The sequence below is a fragment of the Amphibalanus amphitrite genome, unplaced genomic scaffold (genome assembly GCF_019059575.1).
Source record: "Amphibalanus amphitrite isolate SeventyFive unplaced genomic scaffold, NRLGWU_Aamphi_draft 000200F_arrow, whole genome shotgun sequence".
Taxonomy (NCBI): Eukaryota; Metazoa; Arthropoda; class Thecostraca; order Balanomorpha; family Balanidae; genus Amphibalanus; species Amphibalanus amphitrite.
This window is the reverse complement of record NW_024881695.1, coordinates 180,907-205,488: the sequence shown is the minus strand read 5'-3', so window position 1 is coordinate 205,488 and position 24,582 is coordinate 180,907. Positions and strand designations below refer to the sequence as shown.

General features: G+C 49.6%; 1 protein-coding gene and 1 long non-coding RNA gene across 5 annotated transcripts in view; one reads left to right on the top strand and one right to left on the bottom strand.

The window, feature by feature from the left end:
* The window catches only part of LOC122384829 (bcl-2-related ovarian killer protein homolog B-like), a 67,355-nt gene extending 43,182 nt beyond the window's left edge, over window positions 1-24,173 (top strand). The window contains exons 2-3 of the mRNA XM_043372603.1: window positions 13,912-14,003; window positions 23,396-24,173. Coding sequence (XP_043228538.1) covers window positions 13,912-14,003; window positions 23,396-23,557 — 254 coding nt within the window. The 3' untranslated portion in view covers window positions 23,558-24,173. The remainder of the gene's footprint in view (window positions 1-13,911; window positions 14,004-23,395) is intronic.
* On the bottom strand, window positions 382-10,591 carry LOC122384832. 4 transcript variants are annotated; one of them, XR_006257097.1, is made up of 12 exons: window positions 10,121-10,591; window positions 9,572-9,721; window positions 9,303-9,398; window positions 8,429-9,059; window positions 7,074-7,303; window positions 6,630-6,811; window positions 3,570-3,988; window positions 3,077-3,253; window positions 2,771-2,920; window positions 2,380-2,645; window positions 1,740-1,988; window positions 382-1,209 (listed from the first exon to the last, which is right to left on the bottom strand). It is a non-coding gene; the product is annotated as an uncharacterized LOC122384832 (long non-coding RNA). The 4 variants fall into 4 exon arrangements; XR_006257096.1 differs by having other exon boundaries at window positions 10,150-10,591; XR_006257099.1 differs by lacking the exon at window positions 10,121-10,591 and adding an exon at window positions 10,019-10,102.
* Window positions 24,174-24,582: the final 409 nt, after the last annotated feature.

The following is a 24,582-nucleotide window of genomic DNA, read 5'->3' as shown; positions in this document are numbered from 1 at the left end:
CGGCGCGGGTTAATTGACAGAATATGAAAGCTACCCATGCCGTGCTGCAGCTACTTTGCACCATTAATTGTATTGCTTAGGATAAATGCGTTGGGTATACAGTGGAATCCGACAAAATCGACGGCGCCCGGGCTTCGAGCGAATGGCCGGTGCCTTAAGTGAGTTTGCCTGCCGTGTTCTGCGACCGTGGAAGCTGTCCGAAGTCGCTGTTAGCTGCACTGTCGCATAATCTAACTAGCATTCAACGCACCCACCCGCGCACGAATGTGTGATACCTACCTGGAAGACACACAGGTCAAGTTTTTGGCATGCCTGAATAGCGTGAACCTTAGGTGCGAGGACGAAGGGACTACGATGCCTCACCCGGACGAAGTACGCCTGCATTATACACTGGTATATTTAATGTTTAACGACCAAACAAACAAACGAAGGAAGGGAATCGTAAACCTAAGTATCAAAGGAACAGGCAAACATTCACGAACAAAAACGCCAAACCCTGAAACAGTGTCAGGCGGTTTTAACTCGCTATTATCGTCGTTGTTCTACGCCACACAAACACCATGACGGCATCCGAAGTCAGATCTGGTTTATTTTTCTCCCCATCGACGGCGGCGGGGCGCCGAAAGGTGGCGCCAGCGGCGATCATGGGGGGGGGGGGGGCGCAGCGCCTGAGCTGCGGCCGGAGAGAGCGGCCCTGAAGCAGTTCCGCCGGTGTCTGGCGTTGGACTTGCCAGGCATACAGGACACAAAACATAGACAAGACATACATACATAGGTACAAGACATACTTCTCACTTGAACTTTGCCAACCACTGATCGTATGTTAGATCAGGGTTGGCAACGGGACAGAAAACCTTGTTTCGGCTTCATGGGCCGCCCTTCCCCCGTCTGTGCCCCGTGTCCGCCGTCAGAGCGCCTTTGCACTGGCCGCAGGTGTTGGTGGGCTGCCGGCGCGTGTAGGGCCTCTTGGCGGCGGTGTCGTGGCCGGTGTCCTCGGCCGGGCGACGGCGGGTCTGCGCCTGTCCGACCGTGTCGGCAGGCAGGACGAAGTGGTGCGGTGGGCGGCGGCAGTCCACCCGCACCACCTGCACCTGCATCAGCCGCGGCGCCGGTGCTGGCAGGGCGACTGCGGCGATCGGACGGGCTGGCGGCAGCTGCACGCCCTGGAGAAGAGCTCTCCGCTCCGTCTCCTTCTGGTGCTCGTTGAACCTGGCGGCGAAACAAAAACAAAAATTGAGGGGTTTACTTTATACTGTTGATTGAAATGTTCGTTGGGGTCCTTGTATTCCAGAGCTCCTCTTTTGACGCTCCGATCTCTCAGGATGTCGACTTGCATCCCACCGCCTCATCCCAACTCGGTTCAGCGCATTTAGGGACAGAGTCTGGATGTATCCCGTCAGCATTGGCGTCCTCAGTAGGAAGACCATGCGGTAGATGCGCGCCGGTTTCCCAGTGCGAACAATTTTAATTTTCTGATACTCAGAAGTATTGTGAAACGTAATTGTTACAACACTGAATGCGTGTATTGTTCTGGCTTTAACACTCGCTGATAAATTTAGCAAAATCAGGTAATGAACGGGTCCGCCCCCCCCCCCCCCCCCCAGCAGTAAAGCCGCACACGGGCGAATATGATGGTAGTATTTTTATAACATATCTTACACCATTATTGATGAGAGGATGGACACTGGACATTCTATCAAGTCTCTGCATCTGCAGGATCGAGCGAACATATAACTCACCAGGACGTGAGCGTGTGCTGGTTCAGAGCCGCCAGGTTGACTCCAGTCCGCTGGGTGATTGCGGGACATTTGAGGAGAATGTCCCGCAGGCTGGAGTGGTGGGCCAGGATCTGCGCCCAGCGCGACTGGACCGACCCTCCGCTGCGCCTGGGGTTTCGGTACCGCTCGCAGAGCAGGCGGACGACCGTCTCAGCGAGCCGGTTCAAGTCGGGTCGTTGCGCGGGAACCGCTCCTCGCTTGAGTGAGACTCTGTCAAATAGAAATCCATCATTAAGTTCACTTTCACATGTGTTCTACGAAATTCTACGGAGCACACGTTGGACATACCTTCCAAATTGAAGGTCTCTGGCAAGCAGTATGCAAGTTGTGTTTCGTGAAAATCAATAATTAAATTATGTGATGACGTGGACGCGTTTCGTATTTCTTTTTCATCACATCAGCATGTCCAGGTTGTGACTAACATGCGTACAAAATCCTACCAGCATGGACAATATCTCACTTTTATTGCCTTTTAATAAATATGACATAATTTAATAGTTCCAATAATATGCGTGCAAACCCCAATTATTCTGCCCGATGGTGTTTCATTTGAGAACAACGCTTACAATGATAGTCCTATTTTAAAATGCGGGATCCTTACCTCCGTGCGCTGTCCACGCCCGGCACGACACCAGACAGCCGACTGGTCTTCGGCTGTTTAAACCGGCCGGTCGTCAGCCGGTGCTGGTACCGCGGGGAGGCCGCCACCTTGGCTCTGTCGCCGGCGGAGAGCTGGTGCCACAGGTGGACGATGGACTCGGCCTCTTCGTCGGCGACATACCCCCGCGAGCAGTCTAGGCCGACGAGCACCTGCGCCAGGCGGTGGCACTCGGCGTACCCCGGCTGGTGGTCGGGGCCGGTCACGTCCTTAAAACATACATGGAAAACGAGGGTGTCTGACAAGAGCATGTCACCTTCATGAACACATCAGAACATGCATTTTGCGCACTTACAGTTAAAGCAATTTGATTGTGAGACAAGTTACAACATACCTGGCGAGCCGGGTCGGGGTTCCCGAAACTTGAGGTGGTGGCGGAGCCAGCGACGGTGGGTGGCGCGGTGGCTGTGCCCGGGACGCCGGCAGGGACCGGGCCAGGGGCTCCGGCGGTAGTCGGAGGAGCCGACAGCAGCTGAACGCCGTGCTGAGAACAGACGATTTATCCTTTTATAGCAGACTGGTGTGACCGGGCCGGGGTGCATTTACACTCGTGTCAGCCGAGATACCTAATTTCATAATTAAGAAGAAAAAAAGATCCCGAGTGAAACAGAAAGGTCGAAGCAACTCGAAGCAGCCGCACCTCCGGAAGACCCTCGGCTGCCCAGTCTGGCGTCAGTGGGATGGCGGGCGACTGAGCGGCGGCCACTACTGCACCAGGGCCGGGTGAGCTGCGTCCCTCCAGGTCCGGCTGTGCGTCAGCTGGTGACCAGCTGGCAGCGTCGACGGCAGGAGGAGCCGGTGGAGGCTGGTTACCATGCTGAAAGTAGAACGGGCGAATTTAGCGCTCAGGGTGATTGGCATGATTAATATGTGCTTGCGCCCGGTGTATAGCTAACTGATGGACCATTCATCCGTTTGAGGTGGAACACACGGGACTATGTAAGCGAGCAATTAGCTGTCTGAATTAACGCTGATTTGCATATCGCTACTGGAAGTGTAACTATGGAAACTTTTGAGGTCGCAGGTGATCACTTCCAATCCTGGGGAGCTTAATGGTTTTATTTGATTGGACTCAAAACGGTCTGAATGACTGAGAAGTCCCGTCCTTAGATCAAACGAGGCTGACTACCTACCCGTGAGAGGTTGTGAGCTCTAGCGGCGGCGGGCCACGAGGCAGCAGCTGTGGCGGCTGCAGCAGCAGCGGGCCCCCGAGCCGCAGCGGCAGCGGGCCCCGGAGCTGCAGCGGCAGCAGGCCGCGGGGCTGCAGCGGCAGCAGGCCGCGGGGCTGCAGCGGCAGCGGTAGCGGTCCTGAAGGTGCAGCTGCGGCGGCTGCAGCAGCAGCGGGCCCCGGAGCTGCAGCGGCGGCCGGGCCCGGAGCTGCAGCGGCGGCGGGACTCTGAGGTCCGGCGGCGGGATTCTGAGGCCCAGCGTCGGCGGGACTCTGAGGCCCAGCGTCGGCGGAGCTGGGGACTCGGGCGGTAGCGGGTCCCTGAGGTCCGGCGGCGGCGAGGCTGGGGACTCCGACGGGAGCGGCCGGGAGAGGCGTCTGAAGCTGAAACACAAGCGATGTAGTCATGAGCTCAGTATGTTTCGCGATCCTAAGTTACCTGTACACCTATGAAATAAGTTATATGCTTGCTTCATTTGGGATGCAGAAAGTAATAGGGTAAATAACATCCATCAAAGGGTGCAGTATATCGCAAAATTGAAGTAGTTGCATTTAGCTTTAATTTTTAATCATATTGTTATGTTTTGGGTAGTGGGTGTGTCGATAGTCGCAGATTCGCGTTAGACAAAGATAAAAAGTGGCGCGAGCATGCCAAAACACTAGCCCTGCAGTTGGTTTTGCGTAAAAATGCGATTTGACGAGGCTCGGGCAGGTCGAAGTTACAGCGAAAAAGTCGCAGTGGACGGTGCTGCCACCTACATTGCCAATAACGGGCACTATCATATCGTGATAATTGGGGTAGTTTCAAATGAGAAATGACTTCTATTTTTGTTCAAACTGCTTGAGAAGAAATAAAACAATTCGGAAACATACATTTTTCCCAAATATCGCGTTCCATTTTTTCCTGTTGAGTTGTTAGGAAAGTGGTAAATTTCAAGGTTGACGGCTAAAAAACGAAACAGGAGGAACAGAGCAGGAATCACCAAGACGTGTGCCGCGCCGATGTTGTAGCCTGTAGATAAGGGGTGAGCAACAGAACCAGCATACCTAACGATTTTGATTAGTGATAGATATTTTTCTCTAAATGAAAGACTATTAGTAACTCAGGCAAGCCTTCTAATATAGGTATCAACAGGGTTGCGGTAAAAGGTACAATCGATGGCACAATACAATTATTCTGAGTTGGGAAACAACACTCTTCAGATACCTACCATCAACAACCTCACTATCTCCTATATGGGAGCTATATCATCTGATTCCAGCGCCCTGAAAACAAACAGGTTATCACCAAAAATCTCTGTATTAGCGCCTACCGACATATGCTGAATGACGCTATCAATACCCGACATTTGTAAAAGGTGATTCGCCACACAGACCGCCGGCGTCTGAGGGGTTGAATCAGTGAGCCAGATTGCCAGCGACTCACCGCTGAACTACCGGGCATAACAAAACGGACGATGCGACATGACTCAGAGATCATCACAGACGCAACGACAAATGTAACCGAAGGCCATCTGATCTCGTGCGGAACCCTCGTTCAGATACGTAATATCGCTATCTGCCACCTCGCGGTTCCCTTGTCAAGCCGAACTCATAGGCGACGGAACGGGGAGGGCACCGCGGCACCGTGCCCCCTTTGATTTTGGCATTTTAACATTAGCCCTATGGGCGTTGCATAGAAAGAATATGGGACCAAAAGTCGGCAGTGCCCCCCTTAATTGAAGGTATTCCGCCGCTACTGGCCGAACTGATGACACGCAATGGCCAGTCAGTCACAGCTCAGCTTCCTGCGGAACAGGAAGACACATTCAGTGAGAGTCGTGGTCATTCACTGTGTCAATATTATTGACACGGTGACTAAAGAACGGTTATATTGCGCCAATAATGTTGCCAGTAGCAGCACCACCAATCTTTTGAACTAAAATCACTTGCTATCGGTGAAAAGAAACCTTCTAGCTATTTTCAAGCAATACGCGAAATAGAGGGAATTAGAAAACCGAAAACCCAAATATTAGCACTAGATTACATCGATCTTAAATTTTGGCCAACATTTTTAAAAGCATACATCAGAGGAGCTGTTCGCGGCTTACCGTCGCGTCTGTGATGATCTCTGAGTCATGTCGCATCGTCCGTTTTGTTATGCCCGGTAGTTCAGCGGTGAGTCGCTGGCAATCTGGCTCACTGATTCAACCCCTCAGACGCCGGCGGTCTGTGTGGCGAATCACCTTTTACAAATGTCGGGTATTGATAGCGTCATTCAGCATATATCGGTAGGCGCTAATACAGAGATATTTGGTGATAACCTGTTTGTTTTCAGGGCGCTGGAATCAGATGATATAGCTCCCATATAGGAGATAGTGAGGTTGTTGATGGTAGGTATCTGAAGAGTGTTGTTTCCCAACTCAGAATAATTGTAATGTGCCATCGATTGTACCTTTTACCGCAACCCTGTCGATACCTATATTAGAGGGCTTGCCTGAGTTACTAATAGTCTTTCATTTAGAGAAAAATATCTATCACTAATCAAAATCGTTAGGTATGCTGGTTCTGTTGCTCACCCCTTATCTACAGGCTACAGCATCGGCGCGGCACACGTCTTCGTGATTCCTGCTCTGTTCCTCCTGTTTCGTTTTTTAGCCGTCAACCTTGAAATTTACCACTTTCCTAACAACTCAACAGGAAAAAATGGAACGCGATATTTGGGAAAAATGTATGTTTCCGAATTGTTTCATTTCTTCTCAAGCAGTTTGAACAAAAATAGAAGTCATTTCTCATTTGAAACTACCCCAATTATCACGATATGATAGTGTCCGTTATTGGCAATGTAGGTGGCAGCACCGTCGACTGCGACTTTTTCGCTGTAACTTCGACCCGCACGAGCCTCGTCAAATCGCACTATTACGCAAAACCAAATGCAGGGCTAGTGTTTTGGCATGCTCGCGCCACTTTATATCTTTGTCTAACGCGAATCTGTGAGAAAAACACCTCTGTCGACACACCCTCCGGTACTCTTTAATTAACTTACTGGCATTTCGAGACCATCGTACGCGTCGGTCACGAAGATGTCCTCGACGTCCTCGAATCCCTCGTCGAGGTCATCGCCAACATCGTCATCCTCGCCGTGCTGCGTGTCGGGGTCACCCACCCTGTACTCGTCGAGCCTACGGCCCGTCTGTCCGTACAGGTAGGCGACCCCGACGAGCTCACCTGAATGTAAACAGAAGCATGTGTGAAACATTATGTTTCACGACTTGTGACAACTTGACACGTCTTGGTACGTAAGTTCGTTTTATGTATATAGGTATTAGGTAGTAAATAATTTTAGCTGATCGGTTGTCGCGGCAGCGGCAACTTTTTCATAAGTTCAAATTCAATGGAGGCTAGCGGACTTAACTGCATTCGATCATTGGCATTAGTTGGCAGTTTTTGTACTGTATAATTTGTGTGACTGTAGCATGCGACTTTTTACCCGTGTATCGAAGAGGCTCGCTTCTGGTGACTAGGTCCCTCTTGAGCACCCTCTGCGACAGGTCGTTGACGGCTGCCCGTATCCGGCCGTCGTAGCACCCTGTACTCGTCCGTAGCACCGGACCTCGCGGGCGCTGTCCTGTCCGATCGCCGCCAGGTGACGATCCGCGTTCCATCTAACCAGACCCTCGATCAGGAAGGCATGGAAGTGGAGGTCGCTGGCTGTAGTCCCTGGAAAAGAATAGAATTAAGTATTAATGAGATACAGGATAAAGTGCTTAGCTTAACCCTATTCCAGAAGGCTTTCGACCACCCTTCAGGTTTCTATTGTGTCATTGCCAAGCGATATTAGATAACCAGTATAACGCCTTTTGGGGCGACTAACGGAGCGAGCGAGAGAGTGAGCCTTGCACGTGCGAAATTGCGAGGGGGTACCTCCAACTGAGTTGTGCACGGCACCCTACTAACCGGTCTCTAGCGATGTGCCAAATTTGAGCACAATCGGCCCAGCCGTTCTCGAGATCTGGAAGCGGCACCCTGCACGTGCGCACGTGCAAAATGGGTCCCAACTGACTTTTGCACGGCACCCTACTAACCGGTCCCTAACCACGTACCAAATTTGAGCGCCATCGGTCCAGCCGTTCTCGAGATCTGGAATCGACCCCTGCACGTGCGCACGTGCAGCAGCACCCCAACTCTGGCACATGGATATGCATTGCATAGTGGGTGCCTACCTACATGCCAACTTTTAGCGCAATCGGCCGAGTAGTTACCGAGATACCGTAGTTTCGTGCAACTTTGGCCACCAAGGGCAATTTTGGCCCATGCCTGGAAAAGGGGTGACCTCTATCCAGACCATGTTGCTTAACATTGTACATAAAAGATGACTTAATTATTGAGGCTCAACGAAAAAAGTGGGCCAAAGTTGCACGAAGCTACGGTATTGCAACTATTACAAAACTGACACCTCTTCTTTTTGCACGTGGCACCTACATAAGGGATCATCCACATGCATCTAATGACCATCTCGATTTTCGTGATTGGTTGTCTGGGATCCATGCCCATGTCTGCTTGGAAGAAGGAATGAAGCTACCCTACAAAAATTACCGCAGGTAAATCGGTCAAGTGGTTGCTGAGATATAAGCCTCGCAAAAGCGTCCGCACGGCCGGCCGGCCGGCCGCTCATACCCAGAAATTTCCGTTAATCTACGAAAGACTCCGCTCGCTTCGCTTGCTCCGTAATCATGTTTTGGCAGCAAAGAACAAGAAATGCCCACACAATGAGGTACTCTAAGAGCAAACAACACAAGTGAACAGCCAGTTTGGGTGGCAATGACATATTATGTTTATAATTACCTGGCCTGCAGCATGCCGCTCAAGCTGCAGATTGGGCTGGATGTTGGGGCGCTGCCTCAGCTCCGCCAGACGGCCGGACTCAACATATTGCCGGATCCGCTGGATCCCAGCCCTGTCATGGGGGTCCTAGAGCATGGGTTGGATGCAGCTCAGCGTACTGAATTCAGCCACCATCATGACCATCATGCTCTAAGTATGCAGCCCAAGCAAAGCATTTGCAAAACCAAGGAAAGAAAAATGTCATGAAAAGCAGTGAGGTTAACAATAAATGGGATAAAACAAACTTGTGAACATAAGTTAACCAGCCACCACACCATTGCACTGTTGTGTTAGCTCGCAAGCACCAGCACTAAGCCTGGGGACCTGTGCAACAACACAGCACACCTTTACAAGTAATAGGTACAACTCTCAGCCCAGGACACCACAGATGTACTCAAAATACTATACTGTGCTATTGTCCAAGCCATCCACCACCCCCCCCAAAAAAACAGCAAAACAGCAAAACAGCGACATGTCCAACACCAAGCAAATAAATTAGTCAGAAATAGTGATTAGAAGCATCAAATAGGACCACCCAGTCACAGCTGACATTCTAGTGAGGATGCAAGAATGGTGCATGATGACTGGGGCTCTGAAAAAGAATGAGACCTAGTTACTCACTGAAAAATGGTGCACTGTTATGGTATGCGTATTGAGCAGGATTCTCTTTAAAAAAAAAATAATTTAATCAAACACATGTGAACATGAGTTCATAAGGGCTTTCTCATACTCTATGGTGTATGTTTGCATCCCTGTACCAAAAAGAAGTCATTTAAAACCACAAGTATATGGGAACTAGGCATCAAGAAGTTCTCCATGAATTGTCTGCTCTTACACTGTGCAGTCCACAGTTACAGCCTCTTTGCAGCGCAGCCACCCCCCGGAAGGTCAGCGGCTGCTGGCTGCCGCACTGCCGTGGGCATCTTTGGACCTGAAACACAAATACAATCATATATTATGTTAATGATAATACATACCAATTACCATAGACCTCTGTATACCTCTGACTAAGAAGACTAAGATAAGAGACTAAGAAAATGTAGATTTTTCGGAAAGTTAACAATTGATGGTAGGCGATCTAAGCTCAATATGTCTCCAACTCACCTTGTTATACAGGTCAAGGACAGCCCTTGGCTGTCTCGGACCGGGCCTGCTGCCCATGTCCGGCGTCCAGCATTTTTGTTGTGCGAATTTTTTCAGGCGCTGGGCCCAGATGGCTTGTCCAAAGGCTTTGTGACTTTTCCCCATTGTTTTCTGTCAACAGTAGTACGGTGCTTCAGAGGGCCTTCATATAAAATTTCCATGTTTTAGGCGTCTACTGTTTTAAGCTTAAACAGTGTAAATTATTTCAAAAATGCTTGCTCTCAATAAAATTAAATCATATTTAATAAACCTATGAACAATGCATTTATTTTGACTAGAATGTAATGTCCTTTTATTTGACATCCTCCATGCAAACCTTATCATTATGACAACTCCGGTGATACCAATCAAATACGTTGGAACCTCTAACAATGTCGATGCAAAACTGAAACAGAAATCGATACTGACAAGGTACCTTCTTCTCTACCCACTTTCAAGACTTTCAACATAAATATATTCAGCATAACACTGCCCATGCATGCCATTAATGTAAAAAAATTAATGACATACACTTGGCGCTGTATGTTCGCCAGACTCACGTGCTTTGTCCAACGTTTGTTTACATTTGCTGGCTCCGGGATGCATTCTACCGATACGACTGAATCTTGCTTCAGTAGAGCATACGCATCTCCGGCATCTCCAGCACCTTTTGCTAAAGCTCATAAGAGGTCCACTGCTCCACCAGACTCGGAACCGGTAGATCATCGATCGGTTCCGCCCTCTGATTGGTCGAGGGAGAGACTGCAACGCCCATTCCCCAGCATAGGAAACTATCATCAAAGACTTCAATTGATACCTCCCGATCACAAGAAAGGAACCATAGCTTTCGCGTGGAATATCTCCCGACGGAATTAAGGGAGGGCGACGATATTGACTCAGTGAGCTCTTGGATGCTCGTAGTTGAGAATGAGTGCCTTACATTGGGCCGAAATGTATTACAAAATCTTTTCTTTCTCCTTCCCTCTTCCCGTTTGGAGTTCCCCCGCTGGCAACACTAATGTTCCCCAGCTTTTGAGCAAGTGCGTTCACGTTTGGTGTGGGAGGTCCTTGGATCAAAGCTGACCTCTGGCAGCGTTTTCCTCGGCCGGCTCCTACCCAGGAGATGGCAGTAACTGGGGAGTGTTCGCTCGGTCGTGGGGATTACCGCTGTGCCAGCCAGCGCCCCCGGCCGCAGGTACACGGGCCTGATCCGCCTTTAAACAGATCCTTCGGTCCGGTGACATGTCCCGAGGGCACGGCCTCGCTTCATGTTCCGGAGCAGCCCTCTGACCTGCCGGGCCCGAGAAATCGGGATAGCCCCAGCGTGCGCACCAGTGCGGTGCCACCTGGGGTGCGTGACAGGAAGCGTGCGGTCAAGGCTGTCCCGCGTAGCGGGTGCCGAAAACGATTCGTACCACTGCCGTGTATATAGTGTACTAACCTAGTATGAATGTGTGCTACTAACGACAAAAGCCCGGGTCGGGCAACAAAAATATTTTATAAAAAAAGGCATGCCTCGTGGCACAGCAATGAAACTAGCAACCATACCAACTTGAACACAAACCCGAGACTTCAATAGCGTCCGTATACGACCGAAATAGCCATGCCACATGAACAGTACGTGCTTTGAAACAGTGTCTGGCGCGCGTCCAGACACAGGTGACGGGCAGAACGTGTCTGGGAGCCGGCGAGCCCCGGTGGGCGGTCACGTGACCGTCAGCTGGGGGTCCTCTGACTGGGGGTGTCACATGACAGACCTCCCAGAGAGTGGGTCGCAGTGTGTTCCGGGCCTAAAAGCACGAACTGTTTCTGCTCGGTTGCACTGAAAACGGCAGGAGGTCTAAAGCCAAAGTGTTGGCGAATTTGTCAATGTTGGCGGCAATCAGAATTGATATAGGAGGTCCCGGCGGAGAAACTGAGGCAAAAAGAGGCTCACCTTTGTGCGTGGAGGTGTCGTTCGACATAAATCGATGGCCTATATAAAGACCCACCACACATCCCATAAACTTTGTAAATCATCCACAAAATGCAGCGCGTTTGACTTTGTGATGCTAATGGGAGTAAATGACACCTCTCCATTCGCATCTGTTTTAAGCCCAGTCACGGAATGTTTGATTTTCACAATTTATTCCTCGTGATGCCTAACAATATTTGACGGACCGTCCAATTACACCTCTCTCTGCCCTTCTATCTCATTTCCCAATCTGGCGTAAACTACCCGACCCAGCCCACTATCATCGCGGCAGGCTGTTATTACTGGACCGATCCTCGCCCATATTTAGAGTCGAGATCAATGCTACAGTACAATTATGGATGCTGGTGCGCGAGCAAACGCCCATTAAGTCTGCGGGATAGCGTATTAGTTATTATGGATTCACAAAACTGAAGCAGTTACCATCCCACCTGCAGGTTTGAATTGTTCCTCGGTGGAAAATCCATGCATTTTGACTGATAATAACATATGTCTAGGCTAGCCATCAGCAGAACAAGAATGATTCCGGGCCATATTTGTAAATTGCAGCTCAAATGGCAAAATGAGTATGTAGGTTCTGAAATATTTGTCTGATGTTGTTAGGCACCCACTGGTTTGTTCGCAATGTATGATACCATAACTGTCACGTCCCTGTTTATATAGTTTATATCTGAGGTCTGCCTAACCGCCAATAGCCAGCTTCGCATAGCGCTATCTTGCATATGTCATTCATCAAACCATCGTTTATGACTGTGCGTAGATTTGTATATAACCGATTTATAGATTGCAGTGATCTGATTGTGCTTACAATTACCACAGTCGACTGTCAATATGAGTCTTACTCATCGTTCGTGCAATGTTTTCTTCTTTATGCAATGTCATAACATTGCACTACCTTAGTTACTTCTTTTCAAATGTATGTCTTTAATCCACTAACTGAATATCGTATCACCCTTGTCTCCAAACACACCTGCGAATATCTGTTCCCGGATAGCCCACTGCAGTCATCTCCTTCACGTTGATACCTTTCTATAGCCACCTGTGAACACCCCAGCTGGTCGACCGCGCCGAAGGACCCAGCATATTTGACTATGTAAATGCGCTGATTAGTATTTGAGATGCGTTCGCGGGGGGTGGGCGTAGTGTCTGAGTTTGGAGGATCAGACCTGATGGGCACTGCCGGCCACCGCTGGGCCCTGCTGGGCTCTGCTGGGTGCCTCTGGGTCTATCTGGGCCCCGCGGCCCCGGAGAATCCGTCCACTGGCCGGGATGGTCCCAGCGAGCCCGCGTTTGTCTGATGTATGTCACGAGCGGGCCTGAGTGCTACCTGGGATGTGCCCGGCTGGACGGACCGGCGTGTTACATGCACTGGAGCTGATGTATGTGCGCCGCCCACCGCACGTAATCGCCTGTTTGGAGCGGCACTGGCGGTATCTCAGAATGCCGCCGCAGACCCCACGGCGGCGAGCGCATTTGGTAGCCGGTGGCGGAACTGAACAGGCAGGTGGGATCAGGAGCACGTGGAGGCCAGAATTCAGCAGCATCGTTGTGTCGAAGGCTTTTCTATTTTTTGTGTGTGTATCAGCCATTGCAATTTAGCTCTAGTCAAAACTCAAAAGCTCTACCTGTTTTCTTCCTGACCTTTTAGGCGTTCACTTAGAAATCAAATAATGATGAGAACCGAACATCAAAAATGGTATATTCGTTTTAGTTGAAAATTTCCCTCTCTTTGCCCACGGATGAACATGATTTACCCAACGCTTGACATGTTTATCTTAATGAGTTGAATCACTCATTTGTATAATATATAACACCCTCATTAGAACCCAGAGATGTTTATTACTCTTCATTATGCAACATTCCGCATTACCGCAACAATGGGAAGAAATACTGCATGGGATTACCCGCGGTAGGAGCGCCTTGCATGCCAGTCAGTCGGCAGTCACACCTGAGACAGCCATTAGCCGCCCGTCCACTTATGTACAGTCGCCTCATCACGGACCGAGCCAAATCTGGGCGTGACCGGCGGCATGTCGGAGCTGAGGGGTCACGGAGGGCTGGGATGATGGCGTAACGTTCATCTGACGTGATATTGGTGGGATACCGGCTGGCCGTGATATAAATCGATCAAAGTCTATTGGTAGTTTTCTTTCTAACGTGCCAATGTATTCTACTTGTCTGCAATTACAATTTATCTTTGTATGATAGGTACTTTGATTTTGGATTTGCTCTGGTTGTGTCAAGATCGCGTGGGCCGTCATGTCACAAACAACAGCACATAACAGCAAAACCAGCAACCATATATAGCATCATACAGAGGCCGTTTCTGACCTCACCTGTTCCTTTCCAGGTCACCCAGAGTACCTGCTGGGCCTGATCGAGTCGCTGGGTATGGTGGCAGAGAGGGACACCGGACAGTGGATCGCCTCACAAGGAGGATGGGTGAGTGCTCCGGCGTATTTTTGGAATTTAGTGAGTTAGTGACGTGTATAATATATTCACGATTGATTTGTGTTGTACTGCACTGTTTTGAACGTATACGGCAATGCGTACATACCTACCATAATTAGGTAGCTACTTATCACAAGTCCGCCTCTGTCTGACAATGACATATCCATTGTCCAGTCCCCAACTGTCCACCCTGCTCTCCCCTCAGTGACTCACCCTCCTGTGCTACTCAGACAAACTGACCTGACCCGCTCTGTCACCTTAAGGCTCTCATTATATCAACCATCTCCTGTCTGACCCGTCACTTGTCTGTGTATGGCTCGGACAGGGTGTGTCAGATGTTTGTAACACGACTGAAACGTGTCCCCGCTGACACATCGAGATGCCATGCAGACAGACAGAGGCTCTAATACCGGTCAAGGTTTCAGTTAAGTGCATTCCATCACATAGGTATTTGTCACCTTTGGCATGGGCACAACTCAAAATAGAAGAGGTCATATCCAATGATGACTGAAATATGATGCTGAGTATTGAAAAGACAACCTAAAGTGCATCATCTTGTAACGCTTATCATTTCATACCCAGTGCACCCCCTCTCCCCCTCCTCTCTACCACCGTCACCATGTCACACCCCGCCCGCTGCCCCCGCCCCCCGCTGTGACCTGGGTTAACGGTGTGACCTGGGTACTCGAGGTCACGGCTCCGTCTGAGCGATCACCCGATCCGTCTTTTTCGGGCATTATCCAGGTGCGGGGTCTGATTAGCGCAGGACACGGTGTGCCACCAACCTGGGAGGCGTATAGGTTAGGTCGAGACAGGGGTCTGTTCGACTTTGAGAGTTCAGCTTTAAATAGGGAGGGAGCTACACTATATAAAATTTTCCTACAATCAGGTTAGTTCCTAAAGTCGAAGAAGTAATTAAACAGCGGGCGCTGAATATATTTGTACCTTTATTTACCGTGTCGGATCATTGATCGCTCACTCACCAGTCGCCTGATTTGAAACAATAAATATAACTTCACTTTAGCAAATTCATGCTGCTCTCAGGGCCTCGGAATGAGCTGCGATACCACACAATTTGATAAAATGAACAGTATTTTGAGGTGTGGGATCTCGGCAAGCCCGATGACTCCAACTCGAACCGAGATTTAAATAGAAATGAGTACCTCGTGATGAGCAGCACCGATTACCAGAGGGGCGTATACCATCTCCGCACCGAGACATGACGCGCTGCAAAGTGCAGCGTCACCGTCAGTCAATCACGCTCCTATATTTAGCTCACCGGGACCGCGTTATGAACCCGCCCCCACGGTGCAGACGTCACCGGCATCCGTCACCAGATCCGGCAGAGCACTGGACAAGGTGCGAGCGAGTATATAAACACTGTAATCGGGTGTATCAATGATTGAAAGGGGTTTCGCCGCTCTGACTCGCATAACGATATCATTATACCTGTCAGCCAGTAACATAGAGCAAGTGAGCACGCTACGATGCTAATAGCTTCCGAGTCATATTTCTCCTGTTCGTGTTGACCTCAACTTTTCGCCATGCATGCGTGCTAAACTGTGAACAGTTGTTTCTAATGTCAATCGTGTCAAGAAGTGATAGGTGGGCATAACTGGAGCCTCGTTTTCCAGAAGCAATTCGAAACTTCCCAAAAAAACTCCTTCATGAACCCCCACCCAACCAGTCAACCGTCACCCAGCAACCAGAGCAGCCATCATATCAGCAATGACTTTGTTCACATCGCGCGGCTGGAGTGACCAGCGCATAGAAATGGCCTCGTTCCCCGTCTAATGAAGCTGCAGGGTGCTCCGACTCACGCAGTGCAGTGGTGGGAATGCGACATGAATACTCACCGCCCTGCAATGCCGCACGGCTGTAATGAGGTAGCCATTTGGTCCGCGCTTTAGGGCTTTGACAGGACTTGATTTAGTTTGATGAATGTCCCCGACACACGATAAGGCCGGAATGTTTTATTGCGGGTACTCTTTGTTGGACAAGTTTCAGAGTTCGGGAGCGTTATAAAGCCTCCATTTTGCGCAGTGTCGTTCTTTCTGTCAATCAAAGTCTGAAGCTTACTCCTATAGTTTCACGCCTCGCTACGAACAATCATGTCGTCACGCGTTATTTCCGATGGTCGCCCTGTCTCCGTGACTCGGTGTGTGACGCTGTGACGCTGTGACGCCCTCATGTGACGCGCTGTGACGTGTGACGTCGTGATGGGGTGGTTCGACGGCCCGTGGCAGACCACCGCTGTTGCACCCATTCTCTAATGGTTCGGGCGTGATCGGCTCAATTCTCCGGCCACCTCCGTACAATGGAGACCACACAGGGCTGCAGCGTGAACCTCCGAAACGGACCAGCTCATGCAGATTGAGAGGGAACTTGAATGTGCCATGGGATGTGGAGACTTAAAAGACAGGTCGCTCCCTTTGGTTGCGAAATCCCATAGTTGTTTGAATGAAATGCAGATTTAAGATCATTCATAAAACAAAGCTAGATTAAAAAGTTATTCGGTTAATCTTACGTCACTGAAGTAGTCCGTTTAGCTAAAAAGATTTGTTACGCTCTGTGGCGTAAAATTACAAGTCCTGTAGCACGATACACGTCCCGTTCATGACCGCTAAGATGGTGCGCGTATGTTTTTTTATGACACAGGCCAGCGCGCACCCTGGCACCTTTCTCGGTAAAGGGCGTATGCAGGTAACTCGCCGTAACCACGCTGATTTCAATAACAGTATATTATGCTCGGACCGAAATCACCGCTATTAAAAACGGATAGGTCACGTTGATGGGCTATAGATAGGCAATTACGGATGTTTTCAGGTGCTATATTATTCGCATGCATTCACCAGGGACAAGTTTTGGGAGAATGAAACATGATCAATGACCAATATTTGTCTCATAAATAGCTTGGTAATAGACACCCATCGTTAAATCTGCTATAGGTGCGACTGGCACAAGGTGTGAGCTGTTGCAATGGAGACACTGATTACTGGCAGTAAGACAAAGATGATGTCAGACTTTAAAAACGATTGGAAACAATTGTGGAGTGTGCCATCTTTTGAGTTGATGTCGCACTGTAAACGTTTTCGAATCCATCGCTTTTATTAATGCTTAGGTAGTAGGTACGCTGCAATTTAAATATAGGATACTGCGCCAACAGGCACCGGTATGAGACAGTGGCCAATGGCCATGACACGGCCGAATACAGTTACAAAGCCGATACTACAATGGACCATTTGCTTTGATCATTTGGAGACAGTGGACACTGAGGAAAGCCCCAACAGGCAACAGCTGCTACCATTGGCTGCTCAAATCACTACCTCTGGTCGGTAAAACTCACGAACTGAGAAAAACCAGCCACTCTACTGTCTTTCTCTCCCGTGACGGCCTCGGGACGGGCGGAACTCACGCATTTCCGGTGGCCTGGCAGTGGGCCGTGGAACTGGGACAGGGTCTGTTGACAGGAACAGTAAACAGAAGCGCTGGCTCACCGCTGGAGACAATCACCGCTCATGTGACTGTCACGGTCGGGAAGGAATCACAGACCTCGATTAGAAACAGGCCACAACTGCGTGAACGTAGTCTACCCCGGCAGCATGCACGCCAATATTGCTAGCGTTGCTGGCTTATCATCACTGCTGCAAGCGGCGCCCGACGTTGGGTACATTGCTCCTGATCCGCAAATAGACTTGTGAACTGTGCTGAGCTGCTGAACCCAGCGGTAGAAAATAGCGTTGACTGCCGCGCAACAGCGGCTGTCCATTGAGCCCTTGCAATTGAATTGTCAAGGCTTGTTTGCACGAGGAACTATATTGCTATCGAATTGCATTGACAAATCGCTCCGAGAGGGGTAACGATTTACTTAGGAACGCCAGCTGCTCTATTGTAAGCGCAGGCCAGATTTACCGAGTCCCTCATCTATGATTGGTTCACTGAGTTTAATGTGCAGAACCGCATTCCGCATTATTGCGTCACTGAGACCAACATTGGTTTAAAAATTTGATTGAGAATGTTAGCGTGCCGAACTTTCGTCAGATCAATTCTAGAAAGTTACTGCCAATCAGAGTTTTCTTTCTTATCTTCTTTTTTATGGTGTAAGGGAAGCCCAAAATTTGTATCTGAAGAAGGACGCGCTTTGAAGACACGGGTTTGCATGCAAAAACTGATAAATTATTCAACTTTCTTCGGCTTGTCCTCAAACACCAACAAAATACCATTCTACCAATAAAACATAACAAATATCCCGGGAGCATTACTCACTTTCACCGATGACCGAGCACGCTGAGTGATCGGACGGCGGCTCCGACATTCCGCGCACTTACATCGACCGCCGGGCGTCCACTGGCGCTCTGATTACAGCTATTCTCGGTGCCGGCCTGCGGGGCGCTCCCGGGGCTGACCAATAATCCACAGTTCGGACGTGTTCGGAGCAGCCGCCGGCGCGGCTGAGTCAGCGACCTCGGCTGCCGGGGTGGGGCGGAGCTTGATCAGAGTGGTGACCAGCGGCGGGAGCGAAACGGGCCACTGTGCGCCGGTACGGCCAGATACGAAATGGTCTGGTTGTGTTATTGGGACGGAAGCGGGCCACTGCCAATTGCAATGGCCAGAGCAGTAAATAATGAGGTAGATCAATCGACATAGCCTCGATTAGCTATCAATTGACATGGCCTACTTAGTTTAGGTGGTCTCCGTATTATTGTATAAACAACAGACAAAATTGTAGCAGCATGATGCGAACTACGACTCATTGTATAAAATCAAGATGAATAACACCATATAATGACTCGTGACGACAATTGGCTTATGGCAATTGACACGTAACCATACGTCACCATAAACTATGAAATTGCTGGTAACTGTTCTGGATGCAGACTCTTGTTTTCGTGATAATCATGAATGAGGCTTACCGCTAGTGCCCTGGGCCATTACATGCATCAGCATTGTTTGGTAGGAGGCAGAGGTGAAATGCCAGTACTCCTAATTAAAATTTACATAAAACAGTAGCGTTCTCTGAAATTACGCCAGTTGGGATATCAAGTTCGCCAAACGGATCCATTTATCATATCACACAGGTGAAACTCCCAAAGTTTATGTCACGTCGTCAGCTAAAATGTCACTGGCTCGGCGGCGGGTGGGAAAAATCTCAAGTCATTGGTGTTATTTGTCTCTTAATTACTCAGCTCTCTGCACTGGCTCTGTCGGAAGCTTCATTGAATGGCTGACCCGTGACCCAACTTTTCACCTTACAAATGATGATGGTCATTTGTGCTGGCGCCGGGAGCCCGGCTATCATGCACACCTCCATTGCTGACACTACGGTAAACGGAAACGGCCAAAAACGCTAACTCACGCTCGCGTAACGACAGGCTAATGATATGCATGTGCTGTCGTTTGTAACTAATCACCATCGAGAGGCCGTCAGAGCTAAAATGTATTAGCAAAGAGGAGTGTCCGGCTTTTTCGTGCCTCGTGGGAGTGACCGCTCGTGCTCGAAAGACAGCAGCAAAAGCGATGCTTTACGAGCGGCTACTAAATAATAACTGATAGTGAATGTTGATACTGAATGTTGATCAGGGCAGGGAGAAACGAATCAGCTCAAGCATCACTCCCCTCAATCTTATGATGCTGTAGACATCTCACATAAAAAGTGGAGTTGGTCATGGCGGTGGCTGACTTTCCACTGAAGCGCTTTTATGGGCTACCGGCTAGTCACTTTTCGGTGACCAAATTCACAGTCACTTTGCTACTACGTCCGATATACTCGTACGGTATTAGCCATTAGATGAACGAACCCCCAATATAGTACTTGCATGCGCACATGAGGTTTATGTTTTTTTTTTCTGAGCGAACATGATCGTCACAGTCAAGTAAGTCTGTATTTTCCTCACTAGATAAATCATATCCTAGCGAACGACGCTGATGAAATGAGCCTTTCATTTGATAGACGATAAAGGGGCATCTTTCAAGCAATGGGACTTTCTGCTATATGTAGTTATGCCTTGCTTTCCTGATCACTCGAGTCTTGAAAAAATGAAACATTTCTGTGAAAAATGTAGACATCTATATACCGAGGTTTTTCTTCTTTGGACGTGCACCTATAGATGGAAACATGATTTCGAATGCTATTTTGTCATTGCATATAAAAAGAAAGCAGACGCACTTGCCACTCAAGAGTATGTTTCTCCAAGAAATCTCGCTAAATCACCGCATTAATCACAAGGAGACACTCAACACATTTTTAATCCTGCATGTTCTTTTTTCCACACCGAGCTGGTCTACCACTCTAATCCACTGCTATACTCGGTCCAGCGACCACCTCTCAAAAGCTCAGGTGCGCTCAGCTGTAAGGGGAAGACGCGTGCGTGGCTGTCATCACCTCTCAGGTGATACCGATCTCGAGGTGCGCGAGCGGCTTGCGTCCGAGGAGGGCGGGTCGACCGGCCGGCCCGACTCCTGGAACGAGCCGGGTGTAATCGAGCCCGGTCTGACCGCTCGGCCAGCCCGGCCGGCACGCGGACCGGCTGATTAAATCGCCCTCTCCGGTAATCAGATCACCGAGTCAGGAGCCGGGCCCAGCGGGAAGTGGCCGGGGAAGTGGAGCACCGGGCAGGAGGCAGGACCGGCGCATGGCTACAGACGAGAGGATACGATGTAGGAAGAAGCGAACCTAAACGTGAGACAACAACACAAATAACAAACATCAAAGTATTAGAAACGTGCATAAATAACATTGCATCATTATGGAAGTTCCCTTCGGTGGTTCCTTGACTAACCTTCGTGACGGAACATAAGCATTTCTGAGAGGGCAATTAGCCTTATCTTAAATAGCAGAGAGCTGCCATGTAAATGAACGCGGCAGTAGCTCTAAGTAGGTCCGAAGACCCTCAGAGGGCCTGTAATCGTTCTCCGAGTGCCCCCTAATGAACAGAGAAACCCTCCTAATTGTTTCCGGTACATCTTGGAATATAATTAAACAAACGTTTGCGAAATGTGGCGATTCAGCAATTGACAAGTTATCAAAGAAGCGACGATTGGCGAAGTAAACGACAACATCTCTCAATGTCCTCAACATGCCATGCACCACCCATTTGTCATCTCAATCAGCGCTCATTCTGTCAACCATGTAGGCCCAAACCGTCAAAGCTGCCGCCGTCGCCACCACTGCCTGACTGGCGGCGCCAACCCCACAATTCCCAGACGCTCACCGTGCCGTGAAGCGCCTCACGCCGGGCGGAGAGCCTGGCCGTCCCGGCCCAGCGCACATCCACATGCCAGCACAGCGTGATTCTCACATTTATCGCTGTAAAACGGAGGGAATTTAATGGCCACACGATGACAGGTGGCTGTCAGGCGGCGCCTGAAAAAGACGCAGCCCAGGGAGAGAGGAGGAAGATTGGAGGGAGAGAGGAGAGATGGGAAGGTATTGGAGAGAGGGAGATGAAGAAATGGAGCAGAAAGCGCAACAGCATGAGGCAGAGTAACACGGGAAGAAGTAAAAGAAGTTAGGAAGAAGATACAGTCGTTGCCAAATATGAAGCCATTCGTTGCAATGGGACTGCCCGAAATGTATCCCGTCCATCGAATAATATTGTCATCGAATATGGTTCATAAGAGAGCAGAAGCCTCTCTAATGAAACACATATTAATAAATGATTATCAGCTTCACTACATTTCACAGAAAACATTTGGGCAACGAAGTTTGAGAGGAGAGAAGTTTTCGACATCCCACCATTTGGAGCAAGTGAGAGTTGCTTCGTGACTAGCGACCAGCCAGGACTGTCTGTCCCCATCGAGTTCTGTCCTCTAATGACGACTGTACCTGGCCGAACTCCGTCCGCGGCCATTTCTCCACACCGGACCGACCTGTGTCGGCGGCCTTATCAGGGCCATCGGGGCCACGCGTTAATTGGCCCCCGACCGACCCTGTCCGGGGACAGGAAGGAAAGCAGTCAGTCCCCGCCAGCGGCTAGACGTGCTGCGGGTACAGACAGCTGTTTATGGAGAAAGATTGCCAAGATGTCTCCTCGAGTCCAGAGAGGACATAAAGTAGAGATAATTAACCCGGACATGCTTGCATAAATCACACTGCATGCAGCTGTAACGGCGGATCGTGAGAAATGTATATTTTTGGGGTTTAGAATAACATATTTGTATCATTAACTCAAATGCAACATTAAAAATATGGTTGGTGTCCGTTGTTAAATGGCTGGGTTTCATTCATAAGGGACCCAGACAAGGCATTGCGATGCTTTTCTAGCCACCTTTCGTCTACATTGAGTAATAGATGTGTTGTGTAATGTGTATTGTGCCTATAAAAGCTTCAGAGAACATCGACCGTTTTTTTTTTACCACCAAATTAGCGCTACCTTGAGTTCACCAGCCCTGACTCAGATCAAAGGGACTCTCCGATCGGCTCTGCGCCAGTCAGCGTCATCCAAGTGAAAACGAGCGTCACCAGCTGCTAATGGCGGCCCCGAGACCGGGTTTCGATTCGTCGGGACCGGCTCCGAACATTCTATCGGGGATTGAATGTGGCGAGATTCCTGTATTGACAGAGGCAATCGCTGGAGAAACGACGAATATGGGACGTCGGATTTCGGTCCTCCCGCGGGTCTGAATAAAAGCTGCCCCATGCAGCGCATATCAAGGCCGATTGCCGGCTGGGCTTCATTCATGACGACGCGATGGCACGGGCTGCCTGGCAAATGTAATTCTGGTTGGTGTATTTAAATCGTATGGATATTCTGCAGTCTTGTCTACAAGAACTGAAATTCAGTTTCTGAAACCCTTGGCTCATTGGTGCTTGTTTTTATTTTTAAAGATGACATAAGATGGTCTTACCCCATCCTTTTTTACTCCTAAACCCCCTTCCTTATGCATTGTTAAAGCACTAGTCGGTCCGACCAGTCGGCTGACCTCCTGACCACCACTTTGTGACTGTCGTCTCTAATTATTGCTCCATTGTGTCGAGCCCGTCTGCACCTCTACCCCGTTCATCCCATCGTCCTCAGTTCCAGAGACGGCGAACTCGTGAATGAATGACAGATGGGAATTGGACTTGATTTCAAAATCTTCGGTCAGATGTCAGATCATTACTCTGGACTCAGATCAAGCCTTGCTGCTGACTGATTAACTTGTTGATCGTTCACAGCTTAATCACTGACACTACCGAGCAATACCAAGTGACAATACCAAGTGTATTACCGAACGTCAACGCAACCGTCTCGGTCTTTTGCCCGCCTTGTATTGTTGACAGATGGCTATTCACTCCTGTTATCCCTTCGGTCACATCGTGCTTCACTATCTGTCCCCCTGTTTTGTATCTGCCCTCTTGGCCAGCATGCCCCTGACTGACACCTTGTTCTCTCTCCCGGCAGGGCGCCCTTCTGACGCGGTTCCGACCCCCGAACACGGACCCCTCAATCGGCGGTATTCTGGTGACGGGCGGCGCCGGGCTGCTGGCCGTCGCCATCTTCCTCATGGTACTCCTGAGGTCACTCGGCAGGGTCATCAGTGATCTGCGGGAATCCACCAGTTGAGCGCGCCACTCGCGCACGCAATCGCGGCTCGCGAGACAGCGCGAATGGGATGGAACCGCTCGTCAAAGTGATTGGGGATAATAAGGAAGGGGCGAGATTACTGACTCAGGCTGGTATCTGAACATTGAGCTGGTGGATGAGACTGGTCGATTGCTGTGTTATTTATAGTGAGACGTGCGGTGCAAGGATCGCGCCATGTGATGTTTGGTTTGCCAGTTACCATAGCAACCAGAGACACCCGCGGCGTGGAATGTTCGCTGATTGATGTGCGAAGATATCACGCTATTCTAAGACGGTATTAAGACATGATATCCAGTGGTAATAGAGGTTATATCTGAAGGCCACGTCATCGTATTCAATGCCGAGACCCTGATATTGGGTAATGGAGGATTGATATACCATCAGAATTAGGTTACGTGTGTGGGTCGAGGGCTGGATTTGTGAGTCAGACTGAAAGAAGATTAGCTCGAGTCAGCACGGGATATCATCATAAATGGATATGTGCGTTTTCAATTGTTATACGAACTGTTTCAGTGGATTATGAGAGTGAATTCTGACAACGTATTGCGGCAAATTTATCCACAGCTCTGCGATAATGGATTCTACGATTTACTCTGCACTTTAACCCTCGCACGTGTGCGGCGTTTGCCAGCTTCTAATGCAGGGGTCGGCAAATGGTGGGGCATGCCCCCTTTGGGGGTAATGGAGCCCTTTCGGTGGGGGTAATGAGGGATTCTGAGAAAGCCTATCTTTTTGGAGTTTGTAGCTCCAGTGATGGAGCCATCGTGACTGTTGCATCCCAGGGTTCAAAGATTAGCCCAGGCCAAAGGCACAGCACACATTGATTAGATACCAATTTTCACGTACCTGCTCGCCTCACCATCTCACCCCTCCGTACAGTCGTACAAAAGCAGCTGCAAGTTTTAACCGTCGCCCGTCTGTTGGCGTTTCAACAGCCGCTAACGTAAGGGGGAGGAGTCGATCGGACCCCCGCGGCCTCTCGGACTCTGATATGGAGCTGTGCA